Raw genomic sequence first — 26,672 nt, forward strand, 5'->3', positions numbered from 1 at the left:
CTGCCCGCACGTGGCCTCAGGTGTCGTGTGAGAAACTGCCCCCATAGGAATTTGGTACTGAGGGTGCACTGAGCATCCTCACATGAACTGAGCATGCTCAGTAACATATGCTGAAGCCACTTCCCTTCACACTGCCCTGACTTGGAATCAGAGTCTGCGGACTATATACAGGGGTTAAAAAGGGGCAAGGGGGGAAATCAGAGGAGGGGGGTGGCCAGGACCTGAGGAGGGGGTGAAAATTGACTTGTAAGGTGGGTCAAGCAACTGGAGGCAAGGCTAGGATAGGGGCTGAGGGGCAAAATCCGGCATGGGGCGGGGAGGAGCTGCCAGACGGTGACAGAGGGCAAAACCCCAGCACAGAGAGGGGCAGAGGGGTAACAGTTACCTTGGTGGACTGAGACCCCAGTGTTTGCAAAAATGGGGAGGAAGGGGGCAGAGGGGCTTTTTTATTTCCCCTCCCACAGGCAGCATCTCTCAGGGTGGGCTTCCCAGGGCTGGGTTCTTAAAGGCACAGGCATCCCAATGCCCAGTCACTGCAGCGCCTCTCTGTCCGATGTTACCGACTGAGATACCGACTGAGATACCGACTTGTCAGCGTGTCCGACTGCGTGAAGTCTCGTAGCCGTTCACAAAATTTGTCTTCTCTGCTCCCGGGATTCCCTGAAATACTCTTATCACTTCATCATTTAGCTTTGTTACTGTGCAGATGCATGTCATTCTGCTATTTCGTTTATAGTTTACCAACAAGTCCTCCTTGAAAATAGGCAGCAGTAAAGGACTTGCTATTTCCAGCAATGGCATCTGCGTTTCTAGCATTGCGCTTGCGATGGTTTTTACTGAGATTTCTAATTTGGCATTTTTAATTCTAACTTTTTCTTCTTCTTTTTAGAGCAGAAGTTTATTCCGCTGGATCATCTGACTCCCAGCCTGGCTGAGTTTCTCCGCTGGTCTCAAAATCTTTTTTTAATTCAATCCACCAACGCCTTTTGCAACTGCCTCTCAGTCCAGCCCTTAGTGTTTTTCCGCTGGCCATTGCTTGTGTGTAGAACTGGAGTCGCAGGTACCCCACAAAGGCAGCGTACCTCTCACCTCACAGCGTCTCCGTGGGGCTGGCGCGAGCCCCAGCGGGCGGGACGCGCGGGCACCAGAGTCCGCCTGAGGCGCGGGAAGGCGCCGGCGGGGGCGGGGCCGAGGGGGCGGTTGGACGCGGGGGCGGGGCTAGGAGGACGGTTGGACGCGGGGGCGCGGCCGGGGGGCGGTTGGACCCGGGGGCGGGGCTAGGAGGATGGTTGGACGCGGGGGCGGGGCCGGGGGGAGCGGTTGGACCCGCGGGCGGGGCCGGGGGGGGCTGTTGGACGCGGGGGCGGGGCCGGGGGGGCGGTTGGACCCGGGGGCGGGGCCGGGGGGCGGTTGGTTCAAGCCCCAGCGGGCGGGACGCGCGGGCACCAGAGTCCGCCTGAGGCGCGGGAAGGCGCCGGCGGGGGCGGGGCCGAGGGGGCGGTTGGACGCGGGGGCGGGGCTAGGAGGACGGTTGGACGCGGGGGCGCGGCCGGGGGGCGGTTGGACCCGGGGGCGGGGCTAGGAGGACGGTTGGACGCGGGGGCGGGGCCGGGGGGGCGGTTGGACCCGGGGGCGGGGCCGGGGGGGCGGTTGGTTCGAGCCCCAGCGGGCGGGACGCGCGGGCACCAGAGTCCGCCTGAGGCGCGGGAAGGCGCCGGCGGGGGCGGGTCAGGCTGACCCCGGGGCCCGCCCTGCCCTGGGCCGGAGGAGGCGGAAGCGGCGCCCGGGGCAGGCTGGGAGATGTAGTGCCTGACTCCCCCGGGAGCGGAAGTGACGTCGGAAGGGGGAGGCGGAGCCGGGCTGGGCTCGCGCGGGGCCGGGGAGCGGTTGGGGCCGTTGGAGCTCTGGGCATGCGCAGATCGCGGCGGGGCGCGAGACCTTCGTTAAGCCCCCCGTGCCCGGCCCGGGCCCCGCTCCCGCCGGAGCCGCCCTGGGGCCGCCCCGGGCTCCGCCCGCCCCGCTGCGGCGCTGCAGCCTCCAGGTACCGGAGCGAGCCCCGGGGGGGCCGGGCGGTGACTCTGCCCCGGGTCCGGGGGGGGACCCGGCCTCCCGCAGCGCCGGGATCTGCCCCCGGGGGGGGGCCGGAGGGGGGGAGACCCGGGGGGGGCGGGAAAAATCTCGGCGCAGCCCGGACGTGGCCGGGGGGGGGGAGGAGCCGGGGCCCCCCGGGGAGCGGGGAGAGGCGGGGTGGGGGCTGAGATCCCCTCGGATTTACCGCTGCCCCCTCCCCGGGGGACCCCCCCGCTCCCGCCCTGCCCCCTTTCTGTCCCCACAGCAGCGAGCAGCAGCCCGGGTGACCCCCCCCTTCCCCCACCTCCCTGAGACGGGCTCTGCCCCCCCCCGTACCCCGTTTCCTCCCCCCTCCGCCCGTGGCCAGTTCAGGTCTCCGGTCTGGGGGGGTCCCCTGCCCCCCATTTTCCCTGCAGGGACGTGTCCTTCGCCTGTGCCCCGTGTTCTCCTCCCCTCTGAAATACCGACAGCAAATCCTTGGCGATCTTCCCGCTTTCCCCCCCAGGTGTCGGACTGCGGTCAGGAGCCCCCCACGCGTGCCGGGCACAGACCCTGACCGAGTTTGGGGCCCTCGTTGCGCCAGGGACTGCCCGCGCCCCGACAGAGAGCAGGGACCTTGTCGGGCCGGGGGCTACAGGGGCCCCTGTTCTGCCAGGCCCTGCAGAGACCCCCACACGGGTCAGACCCCGCTGTTGTGACAGGCGCTGTGGAGACCCCAACGGAGATCTGCGCCTACCATGGATTTATATAAGGGCAATAAGATAGTCTCTGTCTTATTCTCTATCCCTTTTTTAATGATTCCTAACATCCCATTTGCTTTTTTGACTGCCGCTGCACACTGCGTGGACGTCTTCAGAGAACTATCCAGGATGGCGCCAAGATCTTTCTCCTGATTAGTTGTAGCTAAATTTAGCCCCCTCATATTTGTATGCATAGTTGGGGTTATTTTTTCCAATGTGCATTACTTTACATTTATCCACATTAAATTTCATTTGCCATTTTGTTGCCCAATCACTTAGTTTTGTAAGATCTTTCTGAAGTTCTTCATAGTCTGCTTTGCTCTTAACTGTCTTGAGGAGTTTACTATCGTCTGCAAACTTGGCCACTTCACCGTTTACCCCTTTCTTCAGATCACTTATGAATAAGTTGAATAGGATTGGTCCTAGGACTGACCCTGGGGGACCACCACTAGTTACCCCTCTCCATTCTGAAATTTTATCATTTATTCCTACCCTTTGTTCCCTGTCTTTTAATCAATTCTCAATCCATGGAAAGATCTTTCCTCTTATGCCATGACAACTTAACTTACGTAGGAGCCTTCGGTGAGGGACCTTGTCAAAGGCTTTCTGGAAATCTAAGTACACTATGTCCACTGGATCCCCCTGGTCCACATGCTTGTTGACCCCCTCGAAGAATGCTAATAGATTAGTAAGACATGATCTCCCTTTACAGAAACCATGTTGACTTTTGCCCAACCATTTATGTTCTTCTATGTCTCTGATAATTTTATTCTTTACTATTGTTTCAACTAATTTGCCCAATACTGACGTTAGACTTACCGGTCTGTAATTGCCGGGATCACCTCTATAGCCCTTCTTAAATATTGGCGTTACATTAGCTACCTTCCAGTCATTTTATAGTAAAGCATTTAGGCTGCTTTTGTAGATAGGTGTTAATCATCTGTCCTCTTCCTAGAGTTCTGAGGAGGTTAGATGAGTATTTTTAAAGAATGCAGACTGCAGATTAGGTTGCAGTGAGGTCTTCATAAGCGCAGGATCAGGCTCTAAACTACTGTCAAGTCCACACAGTGAACAAACTGAAAAAAACACTTCGATCTTTCTGTTTTAGTGATCTTATGGGTAAATTACAACAATCCAAGGTTAAAAGAAATAGATCTGTGATTTTATTTTGATTGGTTTGGCTTTAAGAAGCTGCTTTCATGTTATTTACTCTCTCTTAGATACTGACCCTGTAAACAGTCATGCATGTGGAGGGCTCCCATGCATAGGTGGTTTCAGGATTGGGGCTTTAGTGAATGAATACTGGAGCAAAAGCACGTGGATAGACCTAGCTCATGACATTTCAAACAAAGTTTCCATAGGTGTTAATGGCTTAAAGTAAGAAACACAAGGATTCTATTAACAACATAATTCTTTTGGAGTATTGTAGGTATCTGAAAACTGTGATCTTAATGATTTTTTTAAAAATTATCCTGTGTTACTAATCAATAGGTGGTAAATAGTTAAAACTGGAAGAACTTTACCATGGATTCTGTTTATTTGTTTGGCCTTTCAATTGGAGTTGGATTCCAGACAAGTGATTTCCATTAAGTTTTAGAATTTGTTTGGGGAGAGGTATTGGAAACCATTAAAGCCAGATCTTTGCTATCTGGTATAGTTCCCTGTGACGAAGTGGGACTGTTCTTAATGTTTCCTCTGAATACTGTGTGAGTGCCTCAGTTTCCCCTATGCATTTCTTAAGTCTCTAGATGGTGGGATAAGGGGGTGTAATTGTTGAAGAGCAAAGGGCCAGGGTACATAAATGTCCGACACTCTGTCTCCTGGCAACTGATGGCCTGGGCCCTTCCCCGCTGCAAGATGAGAGCTAAAGGGTTGGAGAACAAAGGAATCAGGTGACCTCCTGGCCCAGGAAAGGGACAAAGCCCAGGGGAGGAGGGGCTGGAGAGGGAGTCATTTTGGAGCTGGCTGGGGATGTGGAGTGAAGTGCAGATGTGGTTGTCTGGCTCTCTGCACTCCAAAATGGACCCAGCTGTGGGGTCCTGTTCTCTGTACCTACAAGCTCTGTTTCAGACTGTGTTCCTGTCATCTAATAAACCTCTGTTTTATTGGCTGGCTAAGAGTCACACCTGACTGCGGAGTTGGGGGGCAGGACCCTCTGGCTTCCCCAGGACCCCGCCTGGGCAGACTGGCTGGGGGAAGCGCATGGAGGGGCAGGGGAGGCTGAATGCTCCAAGGTCAGACCCAGGAAGGGGGAAGACATGTGAGCTTCTTGCCCTGAAGACAGTCTGCTCCCAGAGAGGACACTTCACCAGAGTCCTGACTGGCTTCGTAGGGAGCAGTTCCAATCACCCGGGGACTCCGTGCCATTCCCGCTGTTCCAAGTACTCCCATTGACTCAGAAGTATCAAGCTGTAGGGGTGGGGCTAGGTTTTTTGTAGGATGAAGACCTTATTTGCAAGTTCTTTGAAGCAGGGCTCTGTCTGCAAACTCGAAAGCCATGTGTCAATGTGCTCCAGGGCTTCTACTCTGAGGGCTTCTACTCCACGGCTTCTACTCTGTGCTCCAGGGCCTCTACTCTGAGGTTTCTACTCTGAGTTGGTGAGACACACACACAGTGTGACAGCAGGAGAACTTTGCCTGTTTCTACAGGGCTCTGTTGCACTTGCACAGTGTGGGTCCTAAACACTCGTTTAAAATACCCATCACCAACCAGTTGATGTTTTACTTCCCTTCCTATTTTCAGTGTTCTCACTTGTTTGTCTGTGGTTTTGTTTGCTGTCTGTTGCTTTATTCCTTATTTTTCCTGTTCTGTGTGTGTGAAGTATTCATCAAATTAAGAATTGACATCCCATAGAAATGGTATAAGCCTTAGTGAATACCTATTACTCTCCTTTCCGGTATCAGAAAGTATTATATTAATATTTGCTCTGAGAGCATGACTATTTCTAGTTGACTCCTAGATTTGTTTAGCATCTTAAAGCCGAGCTGTGTGCATGCAAGACGGATAGTTTTGTGAACTGCAGAAGTCCGTAGCATGCTAGTGTTTTGGCAGATGCTTCATTTTTTGAGAGCAGCTTTCCCTGAAGATTTAGTGATCTATGGTAGGAGGAGGTTATTAAATTGGGCCTCTGGTGCATATTTTTAATGCTTTTACTTAATGCCTGTGACTTTGTTTTATTTCTATAGCTGTATTCACTATGCCACATTTTGGTGTGTTTACTAGCTTGTACTGTTAGAAAGGATGATAAAATACATCTACTCCAAGGGCAGTGTCCATTTTCTTTTTATTTGATTTCATATTAAATGCACATCTTAAGCAGTGCACCTTATTAATTATCCCTTGTTTTAATGTTTCTTCTTCTTCCATACCTATGAACTGTTTTCAATATATATATTCTATCTAGGGTTTTTGTTTGTACTGGTAGCGCACATCCACACGTTACCTCAATAGTGGTGGAGCACATAACAAAATTCATTCCACACATGGATGGAAATAATTAGAGGGAACATGGGTGACGACTCCCTCTTGGGTGGATGGGCCAATCCTGGGGCCCATTACTGCTCGGTGATTGATTTTCCATTCCAAGTCCATAAAGTTGATTTTCAATATAAATGCTTTGTTCCTTACGTACGACGCATACGTTGATGTCTCAGTCATTCTGAGTCTTGACCAGTTATGAGCTTTTTTGTAGCTGCCTCTGTCACGGAGTCACTGGGTCAATGCTCTGGAACTACTGTGTAGGAAGCCAGTCAGGACTCTGGGGGAGTCTTCTCTCTCTGAACAGACTGTCTCCAGGGAAGAAGTTTACACAGCTTTAACGTTCCTGGGAGCATTCAGCATCCCCTTTCACACCGTGTGTTTCCTGCAGCGAGTCCACCCATACGGGGCTCTTGGGGAAGCCAGAGGGCCCTGCACCCCAACTCTGCAGTCGGACATTACTGTCAGCCAGACAGTAAAACAGAAGGTTTATTAGGCGACCGGAATACAGCCTAGAACAGAGTCTCGCTTCCCAGGCTAGAGGTGTCTCCTGGTTGCACCCCTCTCCTGGGTCTCACCTGCCCCGAGGGCCTCAGCAGAAATCACACACCCAATTCCCACCACCGAAGTATTGTTGCAGTAGACTGGGAAACTGAGGTACACACAGTGTTCGTATAGGGGAGTAAGACGCACATGCAGCATAACAAGATGAATAAACCCCCACTTTGTCACAGCCTCACGTGATCTCCCCTATGGATAAATACCCTCCAAGAGATATGTTCGATGTGATGGGTTTGTCAGGTCTCAGGTGAGAGCTGCTGGCAAAGACCAAGTGACCCTTTGCCAAGGGATCTCTGTGTCACCGTCTGACGCCCGTAGGCCAGGGACGGGACAACTTTCTGCCAATGGCCTTCAGGACGGGTGCTGAGTTCACTGCAGTGCCCCTCGTCCTCTCTACATTTCCGTTCTCGGTGTGCTGTCTGGGACGCTGCTCTGCTTCCTTCTCCCCAAGCCACCCCGTATCTACTCCATGTGCCAGGCTTCTGGCAGCCCCCAGTGAGAGGCCAACCAGTCCATCAAACTGCTGGGCCTCAAGTTTTCTGGGGTGCACCTCTGTGAGTCCAATTGCCCCCATCCCAGGGGTGCTACAGGGGTATGTTCTTCTAGTGTGTCAGGGCTCCACCCTCTGGCTGAGGCCCCGGGACACTTTCTTCCTCTGTTGGTGTACCAGGTGAAACAACTGTCAGCAAACAATGGTAAATAAAGGAATGAAAGAAAAGTGGGGGGAGGGGATACGGGCCTCTCTTACTTGTGGGGGCTGTGGGAGCATCTCAGTCCCCTTCAGAGGTTACTGGGTTTCCAGCGCAAGTTTCAGCCTGCTCCCCCTTTGAGCTCCAGGGATTCCCACCCTCCCTCAGTGAAGGCCAGAGCCCCGAATGCTGCCAGCCCTCTCTTTGGGGCTGGAATTGTTCCACAGACTGTTCCCTTCCCAGGGTTGCCCCCTATGAGTAGAGTAGGTCTCTCCTGTTAACTCCTGCTCCAGTCCTGGCATGGTTTGTGGGTGTGGAGGAGCTGGTCCAGTCAAGACTAAAGTAGCAGTTTAACCCCTTCTCTGCCAGCGTGGGGTTTATATAGGCCTGCCCAGGCCCAGGGAATGGCACCCTATCAGCCCCATGCCTGATGTGGTGGGGATACCCACTGGCAACATTGCCTTGGAGGGTGCTACTCCCTCCTGCTCCCACTCCCCCCTCCCACTTTACTGCCACCACAGTGCCTGTCACCTTCACTTCTTGAGGGGTGACCCCCCAGAAGGTGTGTTTTGTTATCCCTTTCCCCACCCCCCCAGGACCCGTTGTGCACCCTCCCTCACTCACCTCTGTCTCGGGAGACAAGGCGGGCCATGGGGTGTGGGTGATGCTCTGCTGGAGATCCATCATCACTGAACGAGTGGCAGCCTTGACCCTCCTCGAAGGTTGCCGGGATGCTGATGTGCACTGGAGGAGAACTGGGGCTTGACTGAGTCCATGGACCATTTGGCCCACACTCTGTCACTGGAAAGCCTGCTCTGCGTGGCTGCCAATTGCTGCTGGAGGTGTTGCGCCCGTAAGTCCCTGTAACGCTGTCTTCAGTGACCCGAGAGCATGAGCACCAGCCTCAGGCAGACTGGTAAGAAGCAGGGAACAAACCCCAAACTGATTGTGAGGTCGATATGTAGATTTCACCAGCCAAGTATCCGGTGTAAAGGCTTCAGGCACTGTAACAGCATTAACGTGGAATCACAGACAGTCCCCTTGGGTCATCCCGTAGATCTCACCATGTAGGTGAGCTCACCTTTGTGACAGATGGTCCCTTACAACAGGGGTTCTCAAGTTTTTTCTTTCTCAGGCCCCCCCAACATGCTATAAAAACTCCATGGCCCTCGTGGGCCACAATAACTGGTTTTCTGCATGCAAAAGCCAGGGCTGGCATTTGGGGGTAGCAAGCAGGGCAACTGCCTGGGGCCCCATGTCACAGGGGCCCCCAAAAAGCAACATTGCTTTGGCTTCAGCCCCGTGTGGTGGGACTCAGGGCCCTGAACTTCAGCCCCATGCGCTGCGACTTCAGCTTTCTGCCGTGGGCCTCAGCGAGTCTAATATTGGCCCTGCTTGGCAGCTCCCCGATAACTGCTTGTGGCCCCCTAGGGGTCCCAGGCCCCTGGTTGAGAACCTTACACCATGAATCACAGCAATGTTCAGGTTGCTGCCAGTCCCAAAGGACCAGTCACTTCCTTAGGTCAATTGAATCTTAGATCTCCCAACAAAGACAACACTTATAGCCAGTCCTGTAATAACCTGTATTTAGATTTATTTAAAAGAAAATGAGAGTTGTTTACAAAGTTAAAGCAGGTTAAAGCAGATGAGTTAGTCTTAAATTTCAAAAGGTAATAGAAGCTTCTCTAATAAGCAAGCTCTACATATTCTTTAGGACTAACCCAGGCTAAGGAGCTGGGGATCTCTTGCTTATGCCTAGAAACTGCCCCCCAGAATCCAAGCAGCATACAGATCATCAGTTCCTTCTGTAGGCGTTTTTTATCCCCTTCCTGCCGTGTGCGCTGAGCTACAAGCTCAGCTAATGGGACATCAAGAGCACAACAACAGTCTTTTGTCTTCTTTAACATCTCATAATAGTCTATCTGGTGTTGATGGACCTTTCTTGCCAGGCGGGGTGTAATTCATTCTATTGCCAATCAGGACTTTACCTAGGTAAAGTCTCTCTCCTGTCCGGTGATTTACAAAGCCACAGAGGCTCACAATGCAACTAGTCAGATATTAACCGAGGCAGCAACTCAATGAAGCATTCAATAAAATCTAAACACATTCTTATAATTCTAATACCTGTTTTAACAATTGGTTCCAGATTTGCCTGTTACTTTGGGGTACGCTCATTTATTCGGCTTACTCTTCTGGGAGGGGGGTTCTATAATTCTATCAATGTACTGCTTGTGTCACGTGTGTTTTCAGATGGAGCTCTACTCCTCCCTCAGGTAAGTCCCCTCCCAATGGAGCTATCCTGCAGGACCTAGGTTCCTCAGGGCTGGGTCGTATGCACACACACACACACACAAATGGAGCAAGTCTGAGCGGACCAGGTCAATCAGCACTTTCAAGCTAACCCCCTTATATGTCCCTGGACTCAATGGGCTGGGTCAAGAAGTACTTTCAAGCTGCCACCCTTATGTGTCACTGATTCAGCACGTCCCTGTACCCACTCTCGCTTCACAATTGTACTGGTCGTAACCCACTGGATGAGCAAACCCCACAGTATTTTGGGCGCTGCAGGGATCTTTAGCTTAGGTAAGAGAAGCGTTGCTGCAGAGTAAATGGGGAAGCTAAAAACACAAAAGAGTAAAGCTCAGAGAGAGAGAAGCAACCAGCTTAACCATAAAAGTTATTTATTGAATAATCGTGATAACTACACAAGGATGGCTAAACAAACATAGCATACATTGTTAAAGGTTAATACTTAAGGTAGAAAGGAAAACAAAGAGAAAGAAAGAAAAGGATCTCACCGCTCCCTGAAGCTCAAACTGATCGGGGTTCCCAGGTGATGGTGGTAGCCCAGGGTCCTGAGTGCGGAAGACAGGCAGAGCCCCCAGCACGATCAGTCAGGAGATGGAATCCCAGTGGAACTGATGCAGAGTCAGGGTCCATGCATCAGAACACTGACAGGAGGGTGAGTAGGGGTTTTTGTAGAGAAAATACAATGGTTAAAGGGAGAACACTAGATTTGTTTGTCGGTAAACTGATGACTCAAGGGTTTGCTTTAGGTTAGACAATCGGAGCTGATCACTCTTGGCTGTGTGTGGTGTTTTCTTCTAGGGAGCTCACAATGCAACTAGGCTGCTTCAGTATTTTGGATATCAGTCAAGGATTTATTACTAGAATTGGTCTGATAACTGCTGAGCTGGGTGCATGCAGGCGTAGGTTCATTAATATCTGGAACAGAGATTCCCCATGATGCAGTGCTTCCCTGCTTTTCTGGTCCCAGAGTTCAGTGCAGTTCTCTGTTCTTCATTCTGTATGCTAATCCCTGTCCCATTTTTCATGCAGATGAGGCTAGGGGAGTTGTCTGTGTTCTCCATTCTGTATGCTAATGGAGATGTCTTAATCTTGTCACCCTTGTCAGGAGGGGTCTAGGTGTGTCTCCCAATGCCCTTCACTGCTCTCTGCAAGCCTTTTCTCTGATCGGTTTTGGTTCAAGCAGAGACTGGTGTTTGTGTGGGGAGGTAACTTTCATGAGTCAGACAGGCTAGATACTATGCCCTGGTTCCCCAAGAACACAGAGCTGACTGGTATCACAATACTAACACAGGTGAGCCAGACTGATTCCAGCTATGTGTTTGTCCATGTTCAATTAAGACATGGGGGCTTTTGCAAGAGCAAACACCTCATCTGCCAGTGTCACAGGCAGGATGGGCAGGGTTGGTTGTCTAACCTCTGTTTGCCAGAAGCTGGGAATGGGTGACAGGGGGTGGATCACTTGATGATTCCCTGTTCTGTTCATTCCCTCTGAACCACCTGCCATTCGCCACTGAGCTAGATGGACCATTGTTCTGACGCAGTGGGCCATTCTTATGTTCACAGTCTCTATCAGGAGTATCTACTCCTTTAGAGTCACTGGGGAGCCACAGAAAGAAACGAGGTGTGCTGAGGCAAGAAGGCCCAGTCTCAGAGCCCCTGGGGTCACGCTTGCCAAAAGCTGAAACTAGGTCCATCCCATGAAAGGGGGCACTCCCAGGAGAGACTGTATAAAGGTGGGAGCATCAAACAACTTTGTAAACCCGAGACAGCTGCCTTGGGGACAATGACGGGAGAATCCCCCAAAGTGACTCCTTTGATTCTGCTCTTCTCTGGCCTTTGGTTCATAGAATCATAGAACTGGAAGGGACCTTGAGAGGTCCCTTTAGTCCAGTCCTCTGCATTCAATGCAGGACTAAGTATTACCACCCCTGAGAATTATTAGTTCAGCCTGCTCTTAAAAATCCCCAATGATGGAGATTCCATAACCTCCTTAGGCAATTTATTCCAGTGCTTATCCACTCTGACAGGAAGTTTTTCCTAATGTCTGACCTAAACCTCCCTTTCTGCAATTTAAGCCCATTGCTTCTTGTCCTATCCTCAGAGGTTAAGAAAAACAATTTTTCTGCCTCCTTCTTGTAACAACCTTTTATTTACTTGAAAACTATGATCCTGTCCCCTCTCAGTCTTCTCTTCTCCAGACTAAAGAAACGCAATTTTTTCAGTCTTCCCTCATGGGTCATGTTTTCTAGACCTTGAATCATTTTTGTTGCTCCTCTCTGGACTTTCTCCAATTTCTCCACATCTTTCCTGAAATGTGGCACCCAGAACTGGACACACTACTCCAGTTGAGGCCTAAACAGCACGGAGTACAGTGGAAGAATTACTTCTCATATCTTGCTTACAACACTCCTCCTAATACATCCCAGAATGATGTTCGGGTTTTCTGTAACAATGTTACACTGTTGACTCATATTTAGCTTCTGATCCACTAAGACCCCCAGATCCCTTTCCACAGTACTCCTTCCTAGGAAGTCGTTTCCCATTTTGTATGTATGCAACTGATTGTTCCTTCCTAAGTAAAGTACTTTGGATTTGCCCTTATTGAATTTCATCCTATTGACTTCAGACCATTTCTCCAGTTTGACCAGATCATTTTGAATTTTAATTCTATCCTCCAAAGCACTCTTTCTTTCTCTCTGTTTTCCTTTCTAACTTAAGCAACCCCTCCCAGCTTGGTATCGTCCGCAGAGAGACTCTGATACTGGGAGGGTTTCACCATGTCTCAGAGGGTTACACCCTGGTGGGAGGGGGCTTGGCCTGTACTGGAATAAGGTCACTCTGTGCTTCTCAGTGTGGCAGAACCTAGAATGTCCATTAGCAGGGACAAATCTTGTGGGGGAATCGGCATGCGGAATGGACAAAACCCCCATCTGAATTCTCACATTGCCCTTCTCACCCTGGCAGGCTATGGAATAACGTCCACGTTTCTCTCCATCCCATCCTCCGAGGGGGAAGGAAATGGCTGCAATGGAGCTGGCTCAGGTAAGGGATTATGAGGGAGCTGGTGGTGGGTTCTGCTTGGAGGGAGAGGAGCAGTAAATGCATAGGAGGGTGGGAGCTGCTAGAGGTGGTGGGAGGCAGGGAATATCTAGAGTGGAGAAAGGGAGGGGACAAACCTGCTGAGATTTGTGTAATGTAGGGTGTGATGGGTTGTCACTCCCAGGGTGCAGTGTGGAGGGCTTCTGGGAACCGCTGTGCCCTCTAACCCTCAAGCTGGGCTGGCCCTTTTCACACTGCTTTGCTGGAGATTCAGCCAGCCTCTCCAGGCCCTGTTATCACCCAACACAACAGCAGGTGGCGCCATGCATCCAACTAAACTACCTGAGTGTGTTACCTAAGCGACTCAAGGACAGATAGAAGATAACAGCAATTTCTCAGCAATAAGTGTTAGCAAACAGATCAAAGCAGATTTACTTTTTGGCTATTTGCTAAGTAAAGTAAGCCTAACATATAGATGGATAGAATTTGAATTAGCAATTTCTCACCCTGAGTGATGATAGAAGCAGTCCACCAAGTTTCCATACACAAGCTAGAAATCCCTTTACCCTCGGACCAGCACTTCCCCAGTTCAGTCTTTGTTCCTCAGGTGCTTCCTGTAGTTCTCTTGTGTGGGGAATGAGGCCAAGAGATGATGTCACACCCCACCTTTTGTAGTTTTTCCATATGGCGGGAACCCTTTGTTCCAAACTCAGTTCCCAGTCCAGTTAGTGGAAAAATACAAGTACCAAAATGGAGCTGAGTGTCATTTTTTTGGTTTGGTCACATGCCCTAGCATGCCCTGCTGCATCATAGTAGCCATGACTCATAGGCTGTCTGAAACATTCACAGGAAGGCTAAGCTCTTCCATGGTCTGTTGTCTTTGTTGGTGAGCCATCAGCACTGTCTGGCTTCTTCATTGTTGTACCTGAAAGGCTAGTTGTGAGTGTTACCCAGAGTAAGCACATTTGAAATACAGATACATAGTCAATATTCATAACTTCAATACAAACATGATCCATGCACACAAATAGGATAATCATATTCAGCAAATCATAACTTTTCCAATGACACCGCACATGATGCATCTTGCACAAAATGCCTCATAATTATGTCCTCATCATATTATAATCATACCACTGTACTGAATACGAGGTGTAATGTCAGATAGGGCCTAATTTCAAGGCACAGGAGTTGGGAATGGAACTTCTCCTCTTTGTGGAACAGGAAATAACCCTCCAGCCAGGGCTGGAAAAACTTCCCAGACTCCCAGTGCAGGAGCCTGAATCTACCGACACTTCATTAGTTCCTCCCCCCCCCCCCCCCCCATCTTTGTGGCAACTGATAACTTTACCAGTGATGATTTTATCTTCTCTTTTGAGGTCATTGATAAGAATGTTAAATAGCACAGGGCTAAGAACCAATCCTTGCGGGAACCCGCTAGAAAGAAATCTACTCAACCATGTTTCCCCATTTACAATCACAGTTTTTAATGTATATAATATATGCCGTGTGTATTTGTATCTTTCTAGTTTTCTAGTCAAAATATTGTGCTGAATCAACTCATATGCCTTACAGAAGTCTAGGTATATTACATCAATACTTTTAGCTGTAACTAAACTTTTGATCTCATCCAATAAGAATATCCAGTTAGTTTGATAGGATAATATGATTTTCCTATTTGTGTCTAAACCTTTGTTAATGGGTACTAATTATATTACCCTCCTTTAATTCTTTATTAATGAAATCCAGTATCGGCTGCTCCATTCTCTTGCCCAGTATCGATTTCAGACTAACACTCTTGTAACTAGCTGGATCATCTCTTTTACATTTTTTAAATATTGGCACAGCATTAGCTTTATTCCAGTCTTCTGGAATTTCCCCAGTGTTCCAAGTCCTAATTAGAATCAACATTAACAGTCCACCACGCTCCTCCACCAGGTCTTTCAAAACTCTGGTTATCTTGACCCACTGATTTAAACATGTCTAACCTTAATAGCTGCTGTTTAACGTCCTCATGAGTTATTGTTGGAATAGAAAGACTGTTGGTGTCAACATCTTATGATATGAGTTACATCATCTGTTTTTCTCCAAATCCAGGAGAGAAATATTTATTGAACACTTTTACTTCTTCTGCATTATTTTTGATAATTCTGACTTTTCCATCGAGCAGTTTACCACTGCAACTGTTGGGATTAATTTTGTACTTAATATACTTTTAAAAACTTCCTTCTTATTTTCATTGATTAATCATTGATTTCTGATAGCTTCCCTTACCAGTTTCCTACAATTCTAACCTTTTAACTTATATTCTTTACTCGTGACTTCCTCTTTCTTCCATATATTTTATTTGGAGAGTGTTGGGATTCCTACCAGGGAGCCACCTGCAGGGTCCAGAGACAGCCCCATCTCCTCTATCAAGCTCTGGCTAGGTAACTATATGATAAATGTGAAGACCCTGCCTCCGTCTATCGGCTGAGACACACAAAGGTTCTCTCTTTCTACCCTCTGATGCCTCCTGGCTGCTCTAAGGAAGGTGCGGTGGGACTCGGTTAACATGTGCCTCCTGGAGCTTCCATTTACCTGGTGCTGCTGTTCCCTGGATAGTGGGGCTGTGACTGGGGCAGCAGGTACTGAGTTTTGGACTCTTGCTCTTTCAGGGGCCATTGACTTTTGAGGAGGTGGCTGTGTATTTCACCAGGGAAGAGGGGGCTCTGCTGGACCCCGCTCAGAGAGCCCTCTACAGGGATGTCATGCAGGAGAACTATGAGACAGTGGTCTTGCTGGGTAAGGAGTCCTGTCCTCTTCCTTATTAGAAGCTGTGGGGTCTCTAGAACCTGAGTAGTAATAACTTTATACCTTTATTTGTTTTGACAAGTTTCCTTGCCCCCCTTTTTTTGCCTTCTCTCCCATCCACTAGTATAATTTTTGGACATGTGCTTTTTTGGTGCCGTTAGTCATTTTAAAATTGCATTTAATGTATCCTTATTGGCTACATTAATAACTACATTCATAACTGTAGCTTTCATGCCTTTTCCTCATTTTAAGAGGAAAGTATGCTGCCTGTAGAATTCTAAATTAAGTAAATAGGTGTATGGCTCATGCATGGCTTGTGTGACTGTCAGATGAGCTCCTCTTTTGATAGGAGAGGGCATAATGTTGCCATTCAGGGTGAAGGGAGAACAGAGCCGTGGGAGGGGAGGAGAAGGTGGGGAGTAGATAATTCTGGGGTGCCAGGACATGGGCAGGGTGTGTGCACGGTTAGAGCTAAGAAGCAGCAGGGAGGGATGAGGTAGTGAGAGACGAGGAGGGAACACAAGAAGGTCCCAAGGTGCTGGGAGGTGGTTCCGGCGAGAGTAATGGGAAGAAGGCTAGGGGAGTATGGAGGAAGGCACCCAGGCAGTGAGCTGGGTGGGTCAGTGGGAGGGAGGAGAGGTTTGGGGATCTAGAGCTGTGGGGGATCCCAGACCTTTAGCCCTGAATTCCTACCCAAGCCTTGTTGCTTTAGAGCCTACACTCCAGTTTTATTTCTGTTCAGTTTCACTTCATTATACATTTCCCCCCCAAATACTATTATTTTAACTCTTGACCTCCCTCTCCCACTCATTAGCCCCTCCCCATATAACCTCCCCATTTCTATGCACAGCCACCCTGGGCACTGATCCTGAGTCCTTGCTGCATTCCTCCCTCCCATAGCAGGGCCGCTACCCAGGCACAAATGGGCATTTTGTTGGTGATGTCACAGGGTGGTAGTGTAGCCTGTACCATTTTTACACCTATAAGATTACGTATTGGGGTACAGCTTGTCCTTGTCCATGGCTACTCAAAGTTAATTGAGAAAATGAAATTTGGTGAAACACACAGAAACTTGATTTAATACAGACAGTTATAACTGAAATCATAGGCTAAAATCTCTGGAGAGGAGTGTCGTTCAGCTGGACCTGCTGGGCAGAGCTCACAGGTTGGAATAGGAGTGTTGAAGCCGGAGGCTCAGTCTCTCGTGTTGAAGCTCCACGGCCCATCCTTGTGGAAGAGTGGGACCCCTTGGGAGTTTTGTGCACTCAAGAGGCACCTCCCAAGGACTGTTTATAAGCCTGGGCATTGCACAGATCCTATGGATCCATGACAGTGTGCCCGTGTGCCTGATGGGGAAAAGATATAAAAGAATAAAAGGATCTAAAAGTGTATTTACCATCACCCCCTCATCAGTCCTTGTGGGAATCCCTGATCAGTTCCAAAGTGTATTAAAACCTTCCTTAAAGGCTTACCTCTTGGTTATCAGGTCATGTCAGTTTTGTTAGAGGGCTTTCCCTTCACCCTCCCACTTCCCTGGTTCTTGTCATGCAGACAGAAAACAGCAAAAGACCAGAAGTCCAAAGTGCAGATAATACAATGTTTATTGGGGGTAGTTTCCAAGCAAGCATATTCCGAAGCCCTTCACACCAGTCAGGCTTATCTCTATACGCCGATAGAGACTGTTCCCCAGTGTTCCATTCCTTCTCTGACGCCACCGAGCGTTTTCCCTGTGTCCCCCTTCCCAGCCTTGATGCCGCAGAGCCTGCCTGTGTCCCTGTTCCCGTTCCCATTTCCCCCCCCCATAACAAACATGATTCCAATTTCCCTTCCCCCTCCTGTTTGACCCCATTTACATAGTAATATTCTCAGCTATACCTTAACCAATCATTGTGCTGAAATTTAACTAACCAATCCTAACATATTGTAACATAATTCTCTAACCAATTGTATCCCACTACCCTAATTAACTTATACCTTGCAAAATTAATTATACAGTAGACAGAAACAATTAGAGAACCAGACTGATTAACAATGTAAAAGTGGTGGCCAAAAATATAAAACAATACAGAAATGAGGGTTTCACAAACACAACCACTGATAAATGATTTCTTGCCAGAGAGGATGCTGTCAAACTAAGTTTTCTTTAACCACCTTAAGATCTGTTTCTTTATCTGGTGGTGATGGGCACTATCCGGACAGGATCGTCTTCCTAACAGCCCAATACCACCTTATTTCAATGTGACTGGTTTGGGATGTGAGGATGTGACCCTACACTTCCCAGTTTATGGCTGCCCCTGCTGCTTAGGCAAAGGCTTTAGCCTAAGAAAAAGGCCTCAGACTATCCTAGTGAGAGAATGCCCGCACACAGCGGACTGTGATTTTGATTCTTTGTTTTTATACCCCTTTTCAGTAGCTAAGTGATAAAAATACACCTAAGTTCTTAAAGTATAAGCTTTACAAGCAGTCCTAAATACCTATATTCTAACAGTAGGTTCTACCCCTTCCCCCTTCTGTGTCTGTCTTGTCTATTTAGATGGTAAATTCTTCAGGGCATGGGCCATCTACTATTCTGTGTTTTGTACTTTATCTAGCACAATGGGGACTCACTATTAGTTGGTCCTTAGGCACTAAGGTAATGAATATGATTTATAATAATAATAACTCTCCTGCCATTTTGAGCCAACGAAGATGGCCTTGGTATGTTACTGCTTAAAAATGATCTGGGGTTAAAATCATGGAATATTCTTTGTGACAAGTATCTGACAAATTCCACTGACCTCCCTTGTTTTCTTTGCCTGGAGTAGGGTTTCCCGTTTCCAAACCTGATGTGATCTCGCAGCTGGAAGGAGGGGAAGAGCCATGGGTCCCAGACCTCCAGGGCTCTGAGAAAGAAGTGCTCCTGATACCTGCCTGCACAGGTAAGGAATTAGTTAAACCAACGCAAAAACTGTTTAGGAATGCAGGAAACATTTGGGATGCCCTACAAAGACCTGTGAGCTCTCCAAGTTCAGGATTGTTCCTTGCACATGTGGAATCATTAGGCAGATGTCACTCATGGCTTCCCTCCTATTCTGACTGACAACTGGCAGCAGGTCCCTCCCCGATCTCGCTTTCCCATGAGTGTTCTGGTGAGATGCAGGCCAAAACTGACCACTTCTTCTCTCCTCTGTGGAAGGGTTTGGGGAAAATTAGCTCCTGATAGGTTTGATCTCACCCACACATATTTTGGTTTGTTCATCCATTTTTCCATTCCTCTGTCTGAGATTTCCTTTCTTTCCGGTGTAGGGAGTGACCTATATCTGGATTCCCTCTGTCTCCCATCAGGTGATGGGATGGTGAGTGAGAATGAGGAGGAGACACCCCAGCAGGAAGATGCTGAGGAAGTAGAACCACATGGGATGTTATCAGGAAGATCCAAAGGGAATGTTTCCGGGAGTTGTGCACTCTCAGTAAAAGCAAAAGCCTGTGGGACTGAGCAGATGCCAGAGGAAAACTTCAGTAGCCACTCAGACCTTATTACACGCGACAGAATCAACTTGGAAGAAACACGCTACGCATGCCATGAGTGTGGGAAAAGCTTCAATCGCAGCTTAGACCTTCTCACACATTGGAGAACCCACACTGGAGAGAAACCGTACACGTGCTCTGAGTGTGGGAAAAGCTTCAATCGGAGCTCACAGCTTATCACACATAGGCGAATCCACACAGGTGAGAAACCTTATGAATGCTCTGAGTGTGGGAAACGCTTCAGTCAGAGCTCAAACCTTAACGTCCATCAGACAATCCACACAGGTGAGAAACCTTATGAATGCTCTGAGTGTGGGAAACACTTGATTGATAGTTCAACCCTCATGTCACATCAGCAAATCCACACAGGAGAGACACCCCACACATGCTCTGAGTGTGGGAAAAGCTTCAATCGGAGCTCTCACCTTATCACACATCGTAGAATCCACACAGGAGAGACGCCCTACACATGCTCTGAGTGCGGGAAAAGCTTCAATCAGAGCTCTACCCTGAGCACACATAGGAGAATCCACACAGGTGAGAAACCGTATGGATGCTCTGAGTGTGAGAAAAGCTTCAGGCATAGCTCAGCCCTCATCTCACATCAGAGAATCCACAGAGGAGAGACTCCCTACACATGCTCTGAGTGTGGGAAAAGCTTCAGTCACAGCTCTGCCCTAATCACACATCAGAGAATCCACACAGGAGAGAGGCCCTACACATGCTCTGAGTGCGGGAAAAGCTTCAATCAGAGGTCTGCCCTGATCGCACATCAGAGAATCCACACAGGAGAGGCACCCTACACATGCTCTGAGTGCGGGAAAGGCTTTAATCGGAGCTCTGCCCTTACCACACATCAGAGAATCCACACGGGTGAGAAACCTTATGGATGCTCTGAGTGTGGGAAACGCTTCATCGATAATTCAACCCTCATCTCACATCAGCGGATCCACACAGGAGAGACACCCTACACATGCTCTGAGTGTGGGAAAAGCTTCAATCAGCGCTCAAACCTTACCACACATCGGAGAATGCACACAGGTGAGAAACCTTATGGATGCTCTGAGTGTGGGGAACGCTTCATTCGTCGTTCAGCCCTTATCTTACATCAGAGAATCCACACAGGAAAGACACCCCACACATGCTCTGAGTGTGGGAAAAGCTTTAGTGGGCACTCAGCCCTTATCACACATCGTAGAATCCACACAGGAGAGAAACTCTACACATGTTCTGAGTGTGGGAAAAGCTTCAATCAGAGCTCAAACCTTATTGCACATAGGAGAATCCACACAGGGGATAAACCTTATGAATGCTCTGAGTGTGGGAAATGCTTCATTCGTCGTTCAGCCCTTATCTTACATCAGAGAATCCACACAGGAGAGAAGCCGTACACATGCTCTGAGTGCGGGAAAAGCTTCAATCACAGCTCTGCCCTGATCACACATCAGAGAATGCACACAGGAGAGAAGCCCTACACATGCTCGGAGTGCGGGAAAAGCTTCAATCAGAGCTCACACCTTATCAGACACCAGAGAATCCACACAGGGGAGACGCCCTACACATGCTCTGAGTGCGGGAAACGCTTCAATCAGAGCTCAAACCTTATCGCACATAGGAGACTCCACATGAGTGAGCAACCTTATGGATGCTCTGAGTGTGGGAAACGCTTTGTTGATAATTCAGCCCTCACCTCACATCAGCAGATCCACAGAGGAGAGAGGCCCTACACATGCTCTGAGTGTGGGAAACGCTTCAGTCACAGTGGGAGTCTTGTCAGACATCAGCGAATCCACACAGGAGAGACGTCCTTCACATGCTCTGAGTGTGGGAAACGCTTCAGTCAGAATGGAAGTCTGATCAGACATCAGAGAATTCACATAGGAGAGATGCCCTTCACATGTTCTGAGTGTGGGAAAAGCTTCAGTCAGAGTGGAAGCCTTATCAAACATCAGCGAATCCACACAGGGGAGAAACCCTTTACGTGTTCTGAGTGCGGGAAAAGCTTCAGTGATAGCTCAAGCCTTATTAGACATCAGAAAATCCACGTGAGAGAGAACTGCAATAAATGCCGTGACTAGGGCTGGCCAAAGATATCTTTTAACCTTATTGTCCCACCACACCATTCTCCAGCAACCCACCTTGTCCCAGTGACCAGTCAGCTGGGCGATGTTTTAAATGTAACGAGCTGGGGCATGTAAAGGCCAACTGCCCCAAGTACTCCAACAGATTACAGTTCATTGCACAAGGGTCACACCAATGGTCCTCAGGCCCAGATGCCTCCCAGATACCCTCAAAGTGAAGGGAAACTGTGAGTGTGGGCGGGAAGAAGGTTATTGTGTGGAGGGATGCTGGAGCACAGGTGTCAGCTATCCACTAATCCTTAGTGGACCCCAAATTCATCAACCCAGAGGCCCAAGTGACGATTCAACCCTTCAAGTCAAACTCTTTTGACTTGCCTACAGCCAAGTTGCCTCTCCAGTACAATGGCTGGTCAGGAATGTGGACTTTTGCAGTCCATGATGATTATCCCATTTCCATGCTGCTGGGGGAAGACTTGGCCCACCATGTGAAGCTAGTCAAGAGGCTAACCCGCAGCCAGGCTAAGCAAGCCTTCACACGTAGCTCTGTTCCTGAGCCTTCTACAAGGGCCCAGTCTGTGTTGTCAGAGATGCAGACTGAGGTGGTGGAACTGGACCCCATGCCGACGTCTGCGACAGCAGCAGTGGATCCAGTCACAGAGACCCAGCCAGAGCCAGGCCCAGAACTGGAACCAGAACCGTTGCTAGCACTGAATCCAGCGCTTGCAACCCCATCTGCAACCCCAACACCAGAGGGCCCCACCGAGCCCGCCCTGGCAGCAGCCGATAAACCTATGCAAGAGGCTCAGCCAGAGTCTGAACCCCAACCTGGTGCACCAGCAGAGAGCGGTTCACAGTTAACGGAAACAGCCCCATCACCTGCATCTCTTCCCAAGGGACCAAGCCCAGGTCCACAATCCAGTGAGGAACTGATGTCTCCAGCATCAAGGGAACAATTCCAAGCCAAGCAGGAAGCAGATGAAAGCCTCCAGAGAGCTTGGATGGTGGCACAGAGCAATGCACCACCTTTCAGCTCTCCTAATCGATCCCGGTTTGTTATAGAAAAAGGACTTTTATACAAGGAAACTCTTTCTGGTGGGCACCAGGAGGACTGGCATCCTCGAGACAGTTGGTAGTTCCAACTAAGTACCTGGTAAAGCTTTTGAGCTTAGCACATGATCATCCTAGTGGCCATGCTGGGGTGAATAGGACCAAAGACCATTTGGGGAAGTCATTCTACTGGGACAGAATGGGCAAGGACGTTTCTACTTATGTACGGTCTTGTGAGGTGTGCTGAAGAGTGGGAAAACCCCAAGACCAGGTCAAAGCCCCTCTCTAGCCACTCCCCATCTTTGAGGTTCCCTTTCAGCGAGTAGCTGTGGATATTCTGGGTCCTTTTCCAAAAAAGACACCCAGAGGAAAGCAGTACATACGGACTTTAATGGATTTTGCCACCCAATGGCCGGAAGCGGTAGCTCTAAGCAACACCAGGGCTAAAAGTGTGTGCCTGGCATTAACAGACATTTTTGCCAGGGTAGGTTTGCTCTCCAACATCCTTACAGATTCGGTAACTAATTTCCTGGCAGGGACCATGAAAAGCCTTTGGGAAGCTCATGGGGTGAATCACTTGGTTGGCACCCCTTACCACCATCAAACAAATGGCCTGATGGAGAAGTTTAATGGAACTTTGGGGGCCATGGTACGTAAATTCATAAATGAGCACTCCAATGATTAGGACCTAGTGGTGCAGCAGTTTTTCTTTGCCTACAGAGCTGTACCATACTCAGTTTAGGGTTTTCACCATTTGAACTTGTGTATGGCCATGAGGTTAAGAGGCCATTATAGTTGGCGAAGCAGCAATGGGAGGGGTTTATGCCTTCTCCAGGAACTAACATTCTGGACTTTGTAAACAACCTACAAAACACCCTCCGAACCTCTTTAGCCCTTGCTAGAGAAAACCTAACAGATGCTCAGGAAGAGCAAAAAACCTGGTATGATAAACATGCCAGAGAGCGTTTCTTCAAAGTAGGGGACCAGGTCATGGTCTTGAAGGCGCTCCAGGCCCATAAGATGGAATCATCATGGGAAGGGCCATTCATGGTCCAAGAGTGCCTGGGAGCTGTGCGCTATCTCATAGCACCCCCAAAACCTAAAGCCTAAGGTGTACCATGTTAATTCTCTAAAGCCCTTTTATTCCAGAGAATTAAAGGTTTGTCGGGTTGCAGCCCAGGGAGGAGGTGATGCTGAGTGGCCTGAAGGTGTCTACTAGGAAGGAAAAAGTGATGGTGGCATGGAAGAGGTGAACCTCTCCATGACCCTTGGACATATGCAGCGACAGCAGATCAAGGAGCTGTGCACTATCTTTGCACTGATGTTCTCAGCCACCCCAGGATGGACCGAATGGGCATACCACTCCATTGACACAGGTAACGCTCGCCCAATTAGAGCCCAACCTTACTGGGTGTCTCCTCAAGCCAAAACTGCTATAAAAAGGGAGATCCAGGACGTGTTACAGATGGGTGAAATCTGCCCCTCTAACAGTGCATGGGCATCTCCAGTCGTTCTAGTTCCGAAACCAGATGGGGAGATACACTTTTGCATGGACTACCATAAGCTAAATGCTGTAAGTCGCCCAGACAACTATCCAGTGCCACGCACAGATGAACTGTTAGAGAAACTGGGACGGGCCCAGTTCATCTCTACCTTAGACTCCAAGGGGTACTGGCAAGTACCTCTGGATGAATCCGCCAAGGAAAGGTCAGGCTTCATCACCCATGTAAGGCTGTATGAATTTAATGTGCTTCCTTTTGGGCTGTGAAATGCATCTGCCACTTTTCAAAAACTTGTAGATAGTCTCCTAGCAGGATTAGGAGAATCTGCAGTCACCTACCTTGATGATGTGGCTATCTTTTCTGATTCATGGGCAGAACACCTGGAGCATCTGCAAAAAGTCTTTGAGCGCATAAGGGAGGCAGGACTAACCATTAAGGCTAAAAAGTGTCAAATAGGACTAAACAGAGTGACTTACCTTGGACACCAGGTGGGTCAAGGAACTGTCAACCCCCTACAGGCCAAAGTGGATGCTGTCCAAAAGTGGCCTGTCCCAAAGTCAAAGAAACAGGTCCAATCCTTCTTAGGCTTGGCCGGATATTACAGGAGATTTGTACCGCACTACAGCCTAATCGCCGCCCCTAACAGACCTAACCAAAAAGAAACAGCCAAATGCAGTTCAGTGGACTGAAGAGTGTCAGAAGGCCTTTAACCAGCTTAAAGCAACACTCATGTCTGACCCTGTGCTAAGGGCCCCAGACTTTGACAAACCATTCCTAGTAACCACAGATGCGTCCGAGCGTGGTGTGGGAGCAGTTTTAATGAAGGAAGGACCAGATCAAGAATTCCATCCTTTCGTTTTTCTCAGCAAAAAACTGTCTGATAGAGGAAGCCATTGGTCAATCAGCGAAAAGGAATGTTACGCCATTGTGTAAACACTGGAAAAACTACGCCCATACATTTGGGTATGGTGTTTCCACCTGCAAACCGACCATGCTGCGCTGAAGTGGCTTAATACCATCAAGGACAATAACCAAAAACTTCTTCGGTGGAGTTTAGCTCTCCAAGATTTTGATTTTGAAATACAACACGTTTCAGGAGCTTTTAACAAAGTGGCTGATGCACTCTCCCATGAAAGTTTCCCAGAATCAACTGGTTAAAATCATCCTTGAAATGTGAAAATATTGTAAATTTTTTTTATATAATCAGTGGTATATCTAGAGATGCATGTGTCTTATTAACTCTGTTTTCTCCTAGAGCTCCAGGAAGAAATCACAGCTAGTGTGGTACAGGCTGTCCAGCACCGTCTGTGATTTGGGTGGCGCATCATAACCATACAGCTAAGGGTAGCCTAGAATTCCTCCTTACCTATAAGGGGTTAATAACCTGGTTGGCACCTGACCAAAAGGACCAATGAGGAAAGAAGATACTTTCAAATCTTGGGAGGGGAGGCTTTGTTTTTTTGTGTTCTCTTGGGAAGCTGAGAAGCATCAGGTCAGAAAACTCCTTTTCCTATAAACCATCCTAAACGTCTCTCATATTAAACAAAATTGTAAGTAAAAGCCAGGCAAGGCGTGTTAGATTATCTTTTGTTCTGCTTGTGAATTTTCCCTATGCTAAGAGGAAGGTTTATTCCTGTTTTTTTTGTAACTTTAAAGTTTTGCTTAGAGGGGAATCGTCTCTTGTTTTAAATCTTATTACCCTGTAAAATTATCTTCCGTCCTGATTTTACAGAGGTGTTTCTTTTACTTTTTTTTTTCCTTTATAATAAAAGTTCTGTTTTTAAGAATCTGATCGGGGTTTTTAGTGTCCTGGTCTGTGCTCACCTTGTTTACTCTCAAGCCTCCCCAGGAAAGGGGGTGAAGGGCTTTGGGGGATATTTTGGGGAAACAGGAACTCCAAGTGGGCCTTTTCCTAAATCTTTGTCTAACTCACTTGGTGTGGTGGCAGCGATACCATTCCAAGGTCAAGGAAGAATTTGTGCCTTGGGGAAGTTTTTAACCTAAGCTGGTAGAAATAAGCTTAGGGGGTCTTTCATGTGGGTCCCCACATCTGTACCCTAGAGTTCAGAGTGAGGATGAAACCCTGACACCATGCACTTGGCTCCCAAAGCAGTTGTGGCCCAGGCCCTGCAGGAGGTCGCTCCTGAAGATATCTCCTTCCTAATCAGGTGCATATTGCCTATTATTTGGGAAATAGAATCCCTATCTAGGTAGAGATGGGAAAAATGGAAGTGACATTTCTGTTCAGCTCACCTCTGGGAGATGCTGCAAATGTGTAGAAAATGAAATCCATGTTGAATGTGATAGAGCTGCAGAAAGACACCTATTGTTAATAGATACCTGACATTTGGTGTCTTACAGAGATTGTAAGCTGCACCTGCATTTAGTCCCTAATTTAAATCTGTGCCCCCAGATTAAAGAAATAAAAAGGCATATTTGGGGCATTTATACCTCACTATCGCTACTGATATGTTGTGTGGTTGGTGAAGAATTCTACACCAGAGAAGTGTAAAATTACTCCAAGGAAGGTCAAAGATTTGACAAGAGTTTGGGTAGAAATTGCAGGTACTGGTGGTTGATTTTTACCCCAGAGATGGAAGCTATGGTGACCTGTGGCCCAGGTAAACTATTTTTTAGAACACTGCACCCTAGTTAAGTGGCATTGATCACACTCCTAAAGGATGCCATGATTAAATTTGGGCACAACTCTCTCTTGCCATTTGGATCCAAAGTTTCATGAAGCAATGAGAAAATCATAGAAGATTAAGGTTGGAAGAGACCTCAAGAGGTCATCTAGTCCAACCCCCTGCTCAAAACAGGACCAACACCAAATAAATCATCCCAGCCAGGGCTTT

At 48.5% G+C, this 26,672-nt stretch overlaps 1 protein-coding gene across 3 annotated transcripts; it reads left to right on the forward strand.

The window, feature by feature from the left end:
- Positions 1-1,665: 1,665 nt before the first annotated feature.
- Positions 1,666-25,566, forward strand: LOC311514096 (uncharacterized protein). Of its 3 annotated transcripts, none has more exons than XM_084616443.1 (5): positions 1,666-2,041; positions 12,813-12,890; positions 15,545-15,671; positions 18,485-18,598; positions 18,966-25,566. In XM_084616443.1, the coding sequence occupies exons 2-5, from the start codon at positions 12,867-12,869 to the stop codon at positions 21,263-21,265; spliced, it is 2,565 nt and encodes an 854-aa protein (XP_084472569.1). In that variant the 5' UTR covers positions 1,666-2,041; positions 12,813-12,866; the 3' UTR covers positions 21,266-25,566. The 3 variants fall into 3 exon arrangements, with proteins under 3 accessions (XP_084472569.1, XP_084472570.1, XP_084472571.1); XM_084616444.1 differs by having other exon boundaries at positions 19,005-25,566; XM_084616445.1 differs by lacking the exons at positions 1,666-2,041; positions 15,545-15,671 and adding an exon at positions 8,145-8,454.
- The last annotated feature ends 1,106 nt before the right edge of the window (positions 25,567-26,672 follow it).

The sequence above is a fragment of the Lepidochelys olivacea genome (genome assembly GCF_965140295.1).
Source record: "Lepidochelys olivacea isolate rLepOli2 genome assembly, chromosome: 28".
In the NCBI taxonomy this organism is placed as follows: domain Eukaryota; kingdom Metazoa; phylum Chordata; order Testudines; family Cheloniidae; genus Lepidochelys; species Lepidochelys olivacea.

Coding starts and splice junctions, on each gene's coding strand:
- LOC311514096 (XM_084616443.1), top strand. CDS start 12,867: ATGGCTGCAATGGAGCTGGCTCAG. Junction 15,672..18,484: donor TGAGACAGTGGTCTTGCTGG/GTAAGGAGTCCT, acceptor TGCCTGGAGTAG/GGTTTCCCGTTTCCAAACCT. Junction 18,599..18,965: donor CCTGATACCTGCCTGCACAG/GTAAGGAATTAG, acceptor TTTCCGGTGTAG/GGAGTGACCTATATCTGGAT.